The sequence below is a fragment of the Hordeum vulgare genome, chromosome 7H (genome assembly GCF_904849725.1).
Source record: "Hordeum vulgare subsp. vulgare chromosome 7H, MorexV3_pseudomolecules_assembly, whole genome shotgun sequence".
NCBI lineage: Eukaryota > Viridiplantae > Streptophyta > Magnoliopsida > Poales > Poaceae > Hordeum > Hordeum vulgare.
The window spans coordinates 624521474-624538952 of NC_058524.1; the positions used below are offsets into that span (position 1 = coordinate 624521474).

At 41.1% G+C, this 17479-nt stretch overlaps 1 protein-coding gene across 1 annotated transcript; it reads right to left on the bottom strand.

Annotated features, from left to right (window-relative positions):
• Positions 1-6939: 6939 nt before the first annotated feature.
• Positions 6940-17225, bottom strand: LOC123413433. The gene is made up of 13 exons (XM_045106368.1): positions 16968-17225; positions 16082-16708; positions 15432-15652; positions 14514-14801; positions 14219-14392; positions 12720-13680; positions 12553-12641; positions 12028-12132; positions 10794-11930; positions 9366-10076; positions 9077-9272; positions 8099-8950; positions 6940-7433 (listed from the first exon to the last, which is right to left on the bottom strand). The coding sequence occupies exons 2-13, from the start codon at positions 16671-16673 to the stop codon at positions 7426-7428; spliced, it is 5334 nt and encodes a 1777-aa protein (XP_044962303.1). The 5' UTR covers positions 16674-16708; positions 16968-17225; the 3' UTR covers positions 6940-7425.
• Positions 17226-17479: the final 254 nt, after the last annotated feature.

Consider the following 17479-nt stretch of genomic DNA (forward strand, 5'->3'; position numbering starts at 1 on the left):
GTAGCGAGGCACGCATCGTGTTGTTGCCAACAAGGGTAAAAAGATGGGGTTTTCATCATTGGTTTGATATTATCCCTCTACATCATGTCATCTTGCTTAAAGCGTTACTCTGTTCGTCATGAACTCAATACACTAGATGCATGCTGGATAGCGGTCGATGTGTGGAGTAATAGTAGTAGATGCAGAAAGTATCGGTCTACTTGTCTCAGACGTGATGCCTATATGTATGATCATTGCCTTAGATATCGTCATGACTTTACGCAGTTCTATCAATTGCTCGACAATAATTTGTTCACCCACCGTAATATTTGGTATTTTGAGAGAAGCCTCTAGTGAACACTATGGCCCCCGGGTCTACTCCACACCATATTTTCAGCCTTACTCTTTTACTTCGTTGCACTTTCCGCTTTCAGATCTCACTTTGCAATCAATCTTGAAGGGATTGACAACCCCTTTATAGCGTTGGGTGCAAGCTCTTTTGTGTTTGTGCAGGTACTCTGGACTTGACGAGATTCTCCTACTGGATTGATACCTTGGTTCTCAAACTGACAGAAATACTTACTGCTCCTTTGCTGCATCGCCCTTTCCTCTTTAAGGGAAAAACCAACACAAGCTCAAGAGACGACAGAAGATCTCTGTCGCCGTAGTAGGTCACCACCTACTCTATGCTCATGCCGAAGTGACCGATGCAGATCAAACTGGAGATCCAGGCTCAGTGCGCCACCCGTTTCTCTACGGGTCTGCCTCCGCACTTGCCATAGCCGGAGGAGGAGTTGTCGGAGGCGATGAAGGAGGAGGAGATGGAGGAGGACGAGGCAGACAAGCCTGCTCTGGGCTTGAACACGGCGGAGGCGGGGCGATGAAGGAGGAGGAGACGGAGGAGGACGAAGCGGACAAGCCTGCTCCGGGCTTGAACATGGCGGAGGCGAAGGCGATGAAGGAGGAGGACGAGGCGGACAAGCCTGCTTCGGGCTTGAACATGGCGGAGGCGGGGGCGGAGTTCGCCGTCGTCCAAACCGACGAGATGGCGGAGCAGCAAGCCATCCTGGATTTCATCCGGGATGAGGCGGAGGTGGAGGCAAACCGCTGACTCCTCCATAGAGGCAGACGGAGGCCGACGCCCTCTTCGACGAGCTCGACACGGATATGGCGATGGAGGAAGCCACAGCGGAGCAGCCGAAGGGGGCTGCAGCGGAGGCGCCGGAGGAGGCGAAGCTGCAGCTGTCGCACATTTATCCATCGGAGGACACAGAAATCCTTGAAATCTCCAACGAAGAAATCTAAAATGAAGTGTTTATTTCAGGTCTGCCCGACCACTCTCCACAGGCGCGTCGAACGTTTGAGGGTCATTTTTGCTATACGTGGTTGTAGATGCTCTAACTGTATATAGAGATAAGTCTCTCTATATATCACACACATTGCTCGATGGAAGAATTGAATGCACACGTAGAAAGATTGGATCATATTTCTTTCCTGGTCACGAGAGGAATAAATAAAAGGTCAATATTATTTTAGGATGATAAAAGGCGTCCGTACAATGCAGAATATATACTAATAATAATGCACGCCGAAAAAAGCTATATTATGGCCACGATAAACCTGGAAATGGTTATTAAAAAACTGGGTGTACGGTTCGGTTATTACTTTGGGTTTGATTGATTTAGGTTTTATTGGACTGAGCTTTTTTAGTTTGGTTTTGGTTTGGGTATGTGGAGAAATCAGTTTGGTTATAGTTGGTTATGGGTTTAAACAGTTTGGTTGTAAATGGTTATAAACTATGGGTCCAAACCGGTTTCTAGGCATTGGTTATGTGCAATAACCAACGATGACCGAGAACGAATATCTTTGATCCGCATGCATGTTGTAATGCACTGTGTAATTATGTATTATGTGGAAATACTACATGAAAATCAGAAGTGTTTGCTTGTGCTTTGGCTAAGTAATTTTGTTTTAATACACTTGTTAGTGAGCTATTCACACGTGGGCATTTTTTTGCCTTTTGTTGTGTGTCGACTGTATCTTAAGGATAACTTTGTTCTTAAACTGTTGTAGATGCACTTACTCCCTCCGTCTCGGTGTATAGGTCATCTTAGGTTGTGCACCATGATCAAGACGGAGAGGAAAACAAGAAAATTAATGTGATTTTGCTAATTAATACCATTGCATGCAATGAAGTGACCACTGCATGTCGTGCTAGTTAGTCTCAAGTCATTAAAAACGTACACGTCCCACGTCTCTTATTGATTGATTCATTTATTCATGTCAAAAAACAAAAAACAAGATAAAAGTTAATGCACCATGCCTAAGTGTTTTGGGATTATTTGGTTTTCGTAAGATGACTTATAAACCGAAACGGAGGGAGTATGTCTTTTCTATCTCATTTGCTTCTTAACTTGTTAATATATGCAATTATATGTACATTAAAACAAATCCATAGTTATGTATTGATTTTAAATCCACATTATGTATTGGGTTTAAGTTGGTTTGGATGAAAAAATAATGAGTTTTGTTTTGGTTGGGCTGTAAATTGCATCAAATGGGTATGATTTAAGTATGATTTTGAGAGATAAATGTATGAATATGGTTTAATTATGGTTCAAATATGAAACCATTCTTAGATTTAGCCACCTGTGCCCAGTAGATTATATGGCCACTTGAAAATGCCATAGCCACCAGTAGACAGTAATATATGCTTTAGGCGTACTTTTAATTTTTGCACCATTACAAGGGTCCTCTTTCAAATCAAATATTACACAATTCCTACTAATGATTATATGGAGTAGTGCTTGATCTCACCAAAGATTACACTTAAAAAAGCCTAGATCGGCACTTATCTTGTGCTACGTACTGGCTGACATAGGTTGACCACATCTGGAATTAGGCAGTATCGATGGACTCTAGGGTTTGATCGGGGGTTGAGTGCAAGAAGATTGGGGGTAAATCAAGCTTACACAGTACCGTGCGGCCGGTTGGTCTTGAAGAGCCATGTATTGTTTGTACTTGGCCCATCTGGCTCTTTGACCAGGATCGTAGACTCGGCTTGATCCATCGACCGGCGCGGTATGTCCGCTGACATAGTACCTTTGACTCGATCAAATGTCATCGTCATCAACTCCTCCTTCGCCGCCTTCAACACCATAACGTTTGACTCCTTATGCATGTCCTTGATACTGGTCAAGTTAGAGCACACCTCCATGGCTCCATGGTCTTGACAAACTTGGTACGGTAACCAATCGAGCAACCAAGGAGGAAAGCCCTCCGTCCAATGCCCTTGGGAAAGGGGATGGAATGGGGTTCAGGACGATGGAGAGGTGGTGAGACTGAGTTGTAGAAGAAGATACAAAATAAAGAGTGACAACAAGATATAAGTTAATAGAGTGCGGTGGTGGATAAATAGGGGCTTTGAACTAGATGGGTGGGACGATTGAATGTTGATTATTGTTTGAGCTTCGTGCTCTTCATAATATAGATCCAGAATGTAACTGTTTTTATTCAACCAGGCTCAACTGGATGCGAGTGAGGCATATGCACATGCAAGGGCATACATATAACGTGATACGCATGCCGGTGATGAAAGACCATGTTCTTCTATGAATGTATGATATGTATTCTGATGCATAATTTAGAAGAAGAAAAAAAACTTTTTTGAGACATTCTTGCTAGGCTTTATTCAAATATAACAGCATTTACATGAATGAAATTAAGATCCCCAGGTTGGCCTAACCAGAAACGGCGGCCGAACCCAAGTGTAAGAGCATGCCTAGCGAGATTGTGAGTCTCGAAATTCGAGCTCCTAAACTCGTGGATAATGTTACAAGAAGAATAAGCGTTCGATCGGGAATGCTGATTATTGTTTGAATTTCGTGCTCTTCATAATATAGATCTAGAATGTAACTGATTTTATTCAACCGATCTCAGGGTCAGTAGTGTGATGCACTAACCACTCCACCATCCCGCGTTAGCTGCTCGGGTAATGCTTCTTCTTCTCTTTCTTCTTTCTTCTTATTTCTTTTCTTTTTTCTATTTCCTTTTTCATTTTTTCTTTTTTCTTTTTTGTCTTTATTTTTATTCGGAACTAGTTTTTTTGATTTTCTAGTCTTTGATATCACGACCTTTTTCAAAATAAATGAACTTTTTCAATTATGCTGAACTTTTATTTCAAATTCGATGAATTATTTTCAAAAATGATACTTTTATCCTTCAAATTTGTGAAATTTTTTCAGTTCTGATGAAATCTTTTTCAAAATTTATTAACATTTTTCCAAATTTGGTGATTTTTTTATATTTTGTTGAACTTTTTCTCAAAGTCGATGATTTGTTTTTCAAAATTGATAAGCTGATTTCAAAATTGTTGAACTTTTTAAAAAATTGATTAAAATCGACTAATATTTTTTCAAAAAATTATTAACATCTTTCAATTTAGATGAACGTTTTCCAAATCCGATGTCCTTTTTCCAGATCAATTATCTTTTTAAAAAATATAATATGTTTTGTATGGAACCGATGAGTTTTTTTAAAAAAAAATCGTTGAACTATTTTCAGAATTGGTGAACTTTTTCCAAATTCAAAGAACGTTATTTCTATATTTGGTGAAATTTCTTTTAAATTGATAAATTTTATTAATTTGTAGTTTTATTTTTGTAAATCCATGACCAATTTTTCAATTTTGATGAAGTTTTTCCAAAATTGATGAACATTTTTAAATTTACAAACTTCCTTTTAATTTCGATGAATTATTTTCAAGATTGTCATGTTTTCTTATCCAAAAAAATTATCACAACTTTTTTTCCAAAAAATGAAAGCAATTCAGTACATGGTTATGTATCAACAAATAGCGCTGCGACCGTGTTATTAGGCATTTCAGGCTGGCACAAATCAGTTAGCTCCCGTGGTTAGTGTGTTCAGATGTGCTACGAGCGTCTTGAGTTTGAATCTTGCAGCAGCTAATTTTTTTGGCGATATTGCAGCAGCTAATCTTGCAGGGCACGTGGGCGCCGGATGTCCTAGACGCCGAGTAGGGGCTCCTGAAAAAATACCTTTTCTTTTAGAAACAGAAAAAAAAAATATACGTATGACGCGGTGCCTGGATGGAGACAGGTCCAGTTAACTGCCATTAGTATGGACTCGGACCATTTGGGTCAGGACGTGTGGAGCTCTACTCAGGCCAGATCTTGGCCCATGTGTTTTCTCTGTTTTGTCTAGGTGACCTTGACAGTATCGAAATCATTAATTAAGGAATATTTCTTTTAAAGATCACTTACATCTTTTCAGGTTCCGACCAGTGACGCACTGCATGTATGTCATTTTTCATAATTTGGAAGTTTTCCTTTTTTTTTGTAGATCCGTATTTTTAAAACGTATTATCTATTAACCGTGTGTCTAGATCTCGAATCATTTTTACTATTGGATTCCTCGCGTCGAGATCTTCAAAATTATATTCAATGTTGATAGGTTTTCTCAAACTTTTTTTCACGAAAAAAAAACTATACCTCTCGTGATAGAAAAAAAAGGTTGTGCCTCTCGCGAAGGCAAAGCTTGCCTCTCGCAGAAGCAAAATCATGTCTCTCGCGGAAAAAACAAAAAATATGTTTTTTTTTTGTTTTCGAGAGGTACGGTTGTGCTTCTCGCGGAAGCAAAACTGTGCCTCTCGCAAAAAAACAGAAAATACATTTTTTTCGTTTCCAAGACGCATGGACGTGTCTCTCGCGAAAGCAAAAAAACGCGCCTCTCACGAAAGCAAAACTGTGTCTGTCATGAAAAAAATAAGAAACAAAAAATCTGTTTTTTCGTTTCTGTGCCTCTCACGAAAGCCAAAATGTGTCTTTCACATAAGTAAAACCGCACCTCTCGCAGAAAAAACACATATTTTGTGGAAAAATAAGAATAATTCGTCAAAAAGCTAAGAAAGACCGGTCAAAAACCAAAAAACAAAATCTAAAAAGACGAAAATGCGTGTGAAAAAAATCAAAAGAAATGCTCAAAGCGCGACACGTGTGATGGCGCGTCGGAAGCTCGTGAAGGAATGCTCCCTAGTTGTTCTCCCATAGTATTGGACGTTTCAGGCGCTAGGAATGTTCCCTGCACCGACGCGCCAACTCTAGTTGGCCGGCCCATGTAGATTTCATGTTTATTCCTTCCTGGTTCGTTCGACCGCTTTGTAGAAAAAAACTGGCAGAAAAAAAAACAATCGTGAATTGAAAAACATGAATTTTAAGAACAAATAATGGATTTGAAAAAGCATCAAATTTGAAAAAAATAATATTAAACCTTAAAAGTTGGTCGAATTTTTTAAAATGTTCATCAACTTTGAAAATAAAAATCATCAATTTGAAAAAAAAAAACTCACTAAATTTGAAAAACAAAATGGATAAAAAGTTAAATAAGGTCATCAATTTGGAAATAAGTTCATGAAATATTAAAAAACTCGTTGATTTTGCAAAAATGTTTATCAAATTTAAATAAGTTTGCCGAATTTAAAAAAAATCCATTTTGAAAAAAAAAACTATTCCAGGTTTTTTCGGGAGGACGGAAAAGCTGGTTTTCCAGGAAAACGCTTTTTTGTCCGAAATTCAAATGAAAGTCTAATTCACAAAAGTTAGATTTAAAATAAATTAAATTAAACCCTATGAGTTCACAAAAGGACTCTCTTTTCAACTGGCCAGCAGCCATTAATTTTTTTCTGAACTTCGAATAGTAATTCTAAAAACTCTTCACTTTGATCCTGCAAACAACTTGTAATTATCATAGGCATCGTACCATATGTGTTGGACGCTTAAATTCAAATGACTTTGATTTTTCCAAACGGTATCAAAAAAAATTCCGGGGTCAACGAAATCTCTGGTTTCCGGAAATTCCGACTGACAAAGAAAATTCTGGTCAACACTCAACCAGCAGTATCAAACTCTTCACATTGAATTGCCATGTGGTGATGCATCAATCTGGAATGAGAATACTCTTTACTCTGAACCGACCAGGCAATCAATTACCATCAGCAACAGTACCAAATTCTTCTTCATACTATATATACTAAATAGAAGAATTCAGCAAAAAAAAAAAATCACAACAGCGTGGATTCGTTAGTCGCCAGCTAGCTGCTGCAGCCATTAGATCAATGGCGTGTATCCTCCGACCATGCGACAAGTGGCGCACATGCATCCAAGTGCGCAAGCGTTAGATAAAAACCGTGATAAATGAATCACGGCATATTAGCACTCTAATTTACATCTTGTCAGCCTTGACAATCGTCTATTCATTCATCTGGCATAAAATTCCTGCCCTGCTCATGAGATTGACCAACACGGGAAAGTATCCAGCCCATGAAAACAAGCATGAAGTTGCGTTACAAGTTACTCATGAGATTGACCAAAGCTTGCACGCGACCTTCTTTCTGTTGGAGCGAAGAGACGAGCCTCATTTTTTCTTGGTTTAGTCATCTATATAGAGCAAATGATTATATCAGTTAGACATCAGCCATCACATGTGCATAACTTTTTTTGAAAATCGATTATTCAAGAGGCACATCGCTTTGCTAAACGAAAACCGTAAATGGTAGAGAAAAATAAGTAACACAAACTGTGCTACAACAAAACTAACGATGCAAAAGCAAAGACCACTCATGAGCTACTTGGCTTAGATTGAGACGCATGAGCTAGTTCCTTACATGCAGATGTATTCTCTTGAAAATTAATAGATACACCTGGCAGCTCATTGTGGACACTTAGCTAGTCATCTATACAGTTTAGTTGCAGCTGAAATATATGTATTTCTACCTATCGGTTTCGAATCGCATTATAGGTCTGTACATGGATACATGGAAAGAACAATTGGACCTGCTCATTGTGTACATGGCAGCTCCAGATGACAATCTAATCTTCAACACTCTACATATCTTAGTTACTAGTTCTGAAATAGTATTTCAGTGAGTTTTCTGTTTGTAAATCCGCACTTAAGACAACCAACTCATTCGTGTGTCATTTGCAACTGAGATAATGATATTTAAATTATCAATTGGTATCTTTGTAATGGTGCGTGCTATCCTTGGGATCTCTAGTGTTTCAAGCAACTTGTTACACTTGGTGTCGAGGAAATGTGAACGTACCGGTCTCTTCATCGTCAGATAGGCATACCACATCTACACGAGCGGCCACGCCAGGGGTATCATTGGGCAGCCCAAGCTTTCCTGTTAGCCATTCATCCAGCGATGCTGAATCAGAGTCTGATGGCGGCATGCCTGATGCGGAAGGGCCGACACCCCTACTTGGCAACACATTCGGCACAGCTGAGGCAACGTTAGATGTTGTAGTCAAACCTCGCGGTGATGTTAGTGCCAGAACTGGATTTGGAATCGAAGATACTGGCGACGGCAGGGGTGTTGGCTGTGAACTTGATGGCAGTGGTGGAACCTGCTGAATTTGATGTGAACTTGATGGCCCCAAGGGTGCAGGTATACTGGGGTGTGAACTTGGGTGCAAGCTTGACGGTGATGGGTTCCCTGGGGGAACTGTCTGTTGGCATGATTGTCTAATATTTACTGGAGTCACAGGGGTAGACCATGTCCTTGCAGACATGCTCTCCACCCTAGTTGGAAGCTGCTGTTGATTTGCAGATGCCATCGAATGCACCTGTGGAGGCAACCTCTGCTGAAGATGAGGAGCAGCTGCACGTGCTGGTTCACTCTGGACTCCAAATCTTCCCCGTGGCAGAACTTGCGTGAGACTAAAAATAGGTGATGTTGATCTGACAATGGTTTCTCCGGCCACTTGTGAAGATGGCGATGATGATGGTGATGGTTGATCGACCTGTAATGGTTGGACATGATGTATCGGCACTGTTGGTCGACCAGCTGTCAACGACGCAGTTTGTGATGCAGTCGATGCCACCGCTGAAGGCCTCGTAGGAACTTGCTGAGAAGGCTGGGGTCTCTGGTTATTTGGAGGGCTGCGGGCTCTAGCTGCAGATCAAAGTAATTATCATTAGCGATAGAGATTTGGAACGGGTGTTTTAAAATCATGTCAGCATATTCATTTATTGTACATCAAATATGATTGCTTGATTGCTTATAGTAAATGCTCAATACCTTGTGCTGCAGAAGAAGATACGAATTTAGCCCTATAATCGTCAGCTAGTGACTGGTTGAGGACAACTTTCTCACATAACTTATCAAGCGTCTTCCTTTGCTGAAGATGAATGGAATCATGTTCTTGAAGTAATGAATCATACTTTTGTTTGACCTTCTGTATTTCCTGGCTACACTCGGTCCTAAGTTGTGATTGCTGTCCATAAGTGAAAAAATAAGAAGATGAATCCCGGAACTAGTGTAAGGAATTGACAACCAAGATATACATGAGCTAGAAGAAATAGCAAACCTTTAGTTCGTGGGTCTTATTAAGCGAGTCAATGTATAACCTCAATCTGTGCAACTCATTTTTCAGTGGCTCATCACTAACTGGTGGGTGATTAAACATCATTGATGCCCCCAGAAAGAGTTGTGCTGAAGAACCAGGTGCAGCCTCGGGTTGATGACTTGGTTGACACTGATCAGGGCTTGTTCTTTCAAGCGGAATACTGGACAGTGGAACCGATGGCAAACACTGAGATGATGGTACACCAGAAAGTATGCTTGATTGTCCTACATCTCTTTGTGAAAGCACAGTTGGCGCCATACTTGGTTGTGCAGACTGAATTATCAGATCCGTTGGAGTAGAAACTTCCCTGGATGCTGATGGTTGCATTTCAGGTTGCGAAGTCTGTGCTGCTGGTGTTATACCAGAACGGTCTACTTGTTCTGCGTCTCTTTGCAGAAGTTGAGCTGGTGCTACAATTGGTTCGGCTGACAGTATTACAAGATTGGCCTCAGCTTCAACTTCCTTAGACATTTGCAAGGAAACCTGGCTGGGCACAGGAGCTACAGTCTGTGATTCCGGTGGATCTCCCTGAGTATAGTCACCATTGCCGTTGTTAACTTCCATTTCAACATCCCCTAAACATTGGTCAGTCTCTCCCGGTAATGGTTGTGAACCCACACCGCTCAGTTGCTCAACATGTTCGGTCCTTCTATGGTCACCACTTGAAGATTCCTGATATATGTTACAGGTACATATGATTAGTGTCATAGGATACTAATAATAAAAATGGTCAAAAGGACTACTAGGGTAACCATAATGTAATAAAGTACCATAAACTGGAACATGAAGACCATGTGCTCAGCACTGATTCTAATGGAAAGATAAGTGCTGCATCAACTGGGATGTCCACTATCTGGAAGTATGTTCAAGTAAATGGGTACACAGAGTCACAGATGCTCATAGATGAGCCTGCTAAACATTTATTTTCCTTCCATTATATTACAAAGTACAAAGAACTTAAATGGGTAAACTACAAACCGTAAAACATGACATAGTATGGAAGGCAACATACTACATACAGTTCCACCTTTTATGCCTAGTGTACTGTACAGACCAGGATGAGCAAGTAAGTATGCTCACATTGCTATGCTGAAAGAGCAAAAACAACACATCCTAGATGAGCCTACTAAACATCTCCTTTCCTTTTCAATATATCACAAAGGAAAAGGTTTCTGAAAAATCTACAATTCATAAAACATGACATGAAACTTGAACTAAAGCTTCAATGTGTTATGATCTTACATAAATTGACTGCAAATTAAGTTGGAAGTTTCTCTATAAAAATGTAAAGCTGACAGTTCCTACATGGATATCAAGCTTATAAAATCAGAATGACACCACTGCAAAGAACTAGTAAGTATAATAAGACCTGATTGATCCATGCTCTACCTGATTAATAGAATTATCAGTTGCAGAACTAGAATTTAATTGGTGTTGAACAGACAGAGATGCCCCTCCTTGCGAGTCGATGCAACCAAAACCATTGCTGATCATGTTCTCTGCCAAACCAATACCTTCTGATGCTAGCCTTCCTTCACTGTGGATAAGAACTTCAGCAGAACCATTTCTCGCTGCGTCTGCATTGATAATATCAGATGGAATCACACTACGAACCAATGTAACTTCCATCGCTGAGGTTTCATGCAAAGACTGCGGACAGTTTGCCAAAGTAGCTGTATCAACACAGGAGCTAAAGTGGCTGAATTCCTCAATAGCAAAGCCTGAATCTGGTAAACAAATACGTTGATCAAAAGTATGATCTAATTGGCCAGATTTTGCTTTGTCAAGAAAATCTTCCTTCAACTGCAACTCCTTAGTCCACACCTTTGATTGCTGCCAGTCAAGCTTCTCACGTTGGTACCTCATGTGCTTCAGAAACGCACATAGTAGCATAGTGAACCATAAAACTATTAGCTTCGTTTGACCACCTCTATCCTCTTGATCAGCTTGAGACCTGCGAAGATGATCCACAACTATTCTGCATGCTTCTCTTAGTTTCACCACTCCCTTGTGCCTGTGCATGTCAAACATTGCAACCTCGTTTGCTTGTTTATCATGGATATTCTTTTCTCTCAAGGAGAAAACCATGTCAACCAAATTAATTCTTTTCTCTTTGATTCTATTAAGAAGTACATCCTTTGATAAATGTTGCTTTTCATGAATCTCTGGAACAGATAGCAGTTCCTTTTCTCCTGGTACGATAGCCTCAATCACTAAATCATGTGAATCCTCTTGGTGTGATTCGTTCCCACCAACAGATGCTTCCTTCTGGGGGGTTGATTTGTCATTTCCATATTTAGTTGAGGTCTCCTGCTGATATGGTGATGTGGTCTTTACTGAAATTGATTGATTATTCTCGCCTGTCCCGCCTACTCTATGTGAGAACTCCTTCTTTAGGATCCTTAGCTTCTTATAAACCAACTCAGCGAGAGTTTCACTGCACTCATAGTTCAAGTGTTCTTCAGCAAGGGCCAGCGATTCTCTATGATTAACCTGATGCCTTGAGAGAGAAGCAGCACGCCAGCACTGAAATAAAGCATGCAAAGAAGGAAAACATTCATGAAGAACAGCAACATTTAACATTGAACATATAGTACAAAATTACAGAAGGCTCTTCTCTAACCAGTGCAATGTTGAATGCATGCAATATGTGCTTTGGCTCCACACTGACTTGGTGATTCTTCAAAGTATAATCAAGAAGTTCCTCACATAAACATTTAACACTTCCCTGCACAACATGTTACTGTCCATCAAAGAATCCAACCAGCTAAAATAGCAAAATGATGAGTATATGAAATCAAGTGTCTTCGTGAATTTCAACCTCACTGGAATGGTAGGGTGAATTACTTTTTGATAACTTGTCTATGTATTTATTCGCTACACATAATGTATTGCTGTACAGAATGCTGCACTCTTCAGTTTAGGCACAGTTTATGATTGTTGATCAATTACAGACAACCAAACATTTTACTTCTCTTCAGGATGTATTTGGTTCTTAATATCTTTCTTACAGAACTTCCAATACTGCCAAATTAGGTTACTACTTCTGACCAAAGGAATATACTGGCAAAAAACTATCACTAGGTATTTGTGACACAGCAAGAATTAAAACATCAACAGAACAATGAGGTCGTTACATTCAGCATACCGGTAGTTCAAACAATTCATATAGCTTTGATAGCTCTGGCTTCAATTTGGTGTGAAGACCTTTTTGTGTGTCCTGAAGATTTCCCACCCCTACAAAATAGGCTCTGTTAGAACAGTGCATTATGTGCATGAAAAACAGAGCTAATAATTACAGTTACAGCAGTATACCTTGTTCCTGCCACGTGTGGTCAACTGATATTTGATGAGAACTAGATGTAGTATTAATTTCAGGCAATATTGAGTCCTTATCTTCACCAGCTAAAACATTTTCAGATGAATCCAAGGTTCCAGAAATTTTTCTACGTTTGGTACTGGCCTCATCGGCAGGAATTTTCCCTTCTTCCATGTTTTGTATCTTTCTACGGCTTCTTTGTGCCGGCTCAGTTATATACTGCCAACGAGGAGACTTCCGATCTAGCAAATTTACCCAGAATTTTGGCAGATCACTCTCAGGTGCAGATATCCCGTCCCTCTCACCTACTACAACACTATCTCTAGAATAAAAATGTCCATTCAGATGAGCTTGTGATATGGCTGCATTGCTCATCTTAGTGCTGGGATCATCTTTCTTGGATAACTTCGTTAAGTACTCCTGAAGTACTTTATCCATGAACAGCTTTTCAGCGTCAGAATCCTTGCTTAAATATGCATCGTTTTTTAGCCCTTCGAGTCTGCTGAATTGAAATGATGCACCCCAACTAAGCAGAGAGTGGCTCAGGATAGGCGTTATATTCTTGCCATTGCTATCAAGAATATGATCATGCTTTGCAAGTATAAGAGCCTTTTCCTCCAATGTGCAAGATGAATACAGACGAAAAATGGGCACACATTCAGATTGTGACTCTATGCTGATCCTCTGGAGAACTCTCAAGTCATTTGTGGGATTCCAATCACTACAATATATGATGATGACATCAACTGAAGATAGTTTAATGCTTGGGAGACATGCACGACTATCGATCAAGAAAATAAACCGACCCTTAGTCGTGTCATTGAACATACTCATTGCACCCTGTCTCTTTGGTACAGCGAGACCACGCTCCACGCGTTCATATGACTCAAAACCATATCTTTGACGGACAAAATCATCCAAAATGTCACCCATTGGATTGCCAGACCCACCAGAAGACTGCACATAGAAGAAAGAAACATCATATTGCACTGGTAAGCTTGGGAAACCTTTCCAAAAGATCATGATATTTAATTCTAACAATGATGAATCAGAAACTACCCAAAAAATGAGCTTCATAAGGGATATACCCATCAGCAATTAAAATGTACCAAAACATGTTTTTTTTTAACCGATGCCAAGATGTTAGAACATGTGCTTGCAAAATGTTGTTTCTGAAGTGCACCGCATGCGGATTGTACCAAAGAAAGATAAATTTTAGGATCAAGTGCAGATGTGAACACAAGACTGAGAAAGACTCTGACAACGAGGGAGCAAGAGAGTCAGCCCAGACCCTGAGGAGCGTCAGAGATGCCTCCTTCAAACTAAAGGATTGAGCATGAACTTCTTTCGGGATGAGCCATCTCTAATAGGGACAAACCTAGAACTTCAAATATTTTGGAACAGAGGAAGTAGTAATAAATCACACATAACAGGCATAAATTGGGCCAAAATTAAATAATGGATTATTTTAGGCATGGTACCACAAAACGCTCACCTGGGTAAGGATAAGAACTCTCTGTCCTTTTCCCTTGATTTCTTGGAGCATTTTGTCAAGAAGTAGTAGCTTGCCACTTGCACGCACTCCAATATCTAGAATATCAGTTACTGGGTGGTCCTTGGTAAGTGAGGTTTGCAGCGTTGCATCTACAAGATAAGGGTGGTCGCAGCACTGTTGCATGATAAGATCAGTAAAGAGAGTTAGCTATGCACAATGAGTACCATTGCAGATTCCATCTCTCCCTACTGTGAAAAAAATGTATCATGCGTGCTCAGAAATTTTAACGGCTTACCTTCCGGAGGGATACAAGAATGTTGCGAAGAGCACCAACACTGTCAGTTTTTGAATGTGATCGGAGCGCTGGTGAGTTTGAAAGTAATGTATAACAATACATTTCTAGTTGCACTCGTGAAAGGCAAGCAGGAACCCAATACTCCACAAATTTTGATGAATCCGCTTTCCGGCGCATTGCAACGTGAAGTGCGAACTCTGGACAGTCATCAGTTGGCTCTCTAGCATCCATTGCAAGACTGCTTTCAGCCACAATATTTTCTGAGCACAGATCAGCAGTTACATGTGCCTGTACAAGAATTGATCATGTAACCAAGTCCTCTGATACAGATCGTAGGACGATAAAAGGATGAAAAAGCAACTTTGCAAATAACAAACCAACATATTGAAGCAACAAGGATGTTACAAAAAAATCAAGCATATGCTTAACAGGAATTCAAGTTGCTAAAAGTAAACTATACAAAGTATCCTGTCAGGTGAACACTGTGTCCTGCATATGTTGTAATAAAGTAAGAAGCTCAAGACGCTATATGAGATAATTCAGGTGCAAATAAAGAACATTTTGATGTATTACTGGAATATGTGTTTAGATATGTGCTTCTATTTTGCTACTGGAGACTTGAGAACCATGAAGGATGAAGGAAAATAACAATGATACTTATAGTAATGCTTTGCGATAATGTAAGGTCAAGAGTTGTAATATTTTAAGCCCAAGAGGTGATATGTGATCTAGGAGCAACGAAAGAACATGTTAATCTATTACCAGAATATGTCATTTAATTCTAATTTGCTACTCCGGAGTTAAGACCTACAAAGGATGAAGGCAGAGAGGACTGGTACTTACAGCAAAGCCTTGATTTCATAAAGAGTAGAATAAAAAAACGACAACTCAAAAAGAACAGAAGATGGTTGAGCAAACCTCTGAAATGGGAGCAGATTTTTCAACATCAGTTTTCGACCCATCTGTCTCCAATATCCCCTCGGGAGCTTCACACTGGCCAGAAGTGTAGCCTTCCAAACAATTATTGACAACTTGACTTAAACGTGCCTTGTTATCTTCTTCATGTGCGCCACTTTCTTCATACATCAAAACAGAGCCATTGTCTCCCGCATGCACCTTGGAACCATTTCCTTCATAGCCTTTAAAAGTAGCAGCAGGGAATACATCACCAAGGATAGATAAAGGGACGAAGGCATTGGGATGAAAAGAATTGGCATGTCAAAATTTCATTGATAACAAGCTATACAGGCCTATTAAAATGTTAAGTTAGTTATTTCAACATGAGTGATTTGCGTGGAACGTCCTGCATTGTCTTTAGAGCATGCAGCAAGCTAGTAACGCTTCATCCTGACCAAATCTGTCGCGAGAACATGTTAAGCTTTAAATCTTCAGCTATCTAAGGTGAACCTACATCATATGCAGCAAACAGCAAAGTCTTGGAGATGGCTGTTTGCAACAAACAGACCAACTGTGATAATGAAACAGGCAAACTGAACCGTGACTATCATCCCAGTTGATTGGACAAGCAAAAAATGAGTTCAAAATCACAGGGAAATCAAGTTAAGTACCAGGGGATTTTTCATATTCTTCAGAAGATGTCTTGAAGAGACTTGTATAGCTCTTTGCGGTTAGCCTTTTCTGCTTCTTCAGTGACCTGGTAACGCTCTCGGAAGCATCGTGCTTATGCTTTGTTGAGTTATGTTCATCAATTTGTCCATTTACGGTTTTGTCGGGAGTAGCCACTGGACTAGGAACTCCGTTTGAATCATTTAAGGTGGTAGAAGCTGAAACGACACTTTTCTTTATTCTGTCGGACGTTCTTGGGGTACCAGCCTTCATTGTCGACTCTTTTAGCTTCTTTGGTGACGATTTCGGGGTATCAGGTGTGCTGGGGTTGCTCCTGCCCCTCGTAGATTTCTGCGAAACCGGTGTAGAGGCAGAGCTGGATGCAATGGGACTCTTTCCTTTTGTTTCTCGGTTCGACCTCCTGAGGTTTGGCTTGTGCTCATCGCTCGTTTCACGCGTGGACGAGCTTCTAGACTCCCTTCCACCGGCAGACGAGGTGGAAGTCGCTGCAGACTTGGCGGTGGCGCTGCCTTTCCTTGCACTGGCGTCCCCTCCTCCCTCATTGTTGGCCCCTCCTGACCGGGTGTTGGCCATGCGCTTCGGCAGAATCAACGCATCAGGCGGGGCACCTAGAGTAACGCAGTCAGAAGCAGAAGGGGGGGATCAGAAATTCGGCAAACTATATGCCTGAAATCTAGTCTGAAATCAGGGATCAATGCATCAGTACGCTGAGCACACTAATGGAAATAGCAAAACAGAGCAATTCTCTAGCGGTAAGCCCAAATGGTGCCCCAATTGTACACCATCAGCAAACCCAGGACAGCAAGCATTCCCTCATGGAACAGGGGCATGTAGTAGTACATCACAAAAGTTGGGTTTTTTTTATACCTCAGGGCAGAACTGCTGGGGTGTCCGGGTGAGAGAAGAGGGACGGCGAAGGCGGTGCCGGGGTGGAGCCCCTTTGGCGGCCCGTCGTCTTGGCCGAGCTCCTGCGGCGGCCGGCCGGCCGGGGACTGTGGTTGTCGAGGTAGATGGGGGGTGGGGGAAGCGGAGCGGAGCGCAATGGAGGTGGATGAGGGGGTGGAGGGGGCCGACGGCGTTCTTGAGGCGGCCCGCCGGCGGCGACGTGGGAGCGCGCCGGTGGGCAGCTGCCGGACGAGAACCCTAGGAATCGGGGCTGCCTGGTCTGTCGCGGGGTCGTGGATTGGGTCTCGGTTCAGTCTGTGCAATGGCAAACATGTGTAATTCCATCGCAACTCTGGGGGTAAAGACGACTGGGTGGCCAGTGAAGCACCCAAACCGGCATTCCAAGAAAACTTGCAAACCATGTTTAAATTTTCAAAAATGTTTGAAAGGAAAAAAGGTGGAATGTTAAGAAGATGATGTTCTATTGTCGTGTG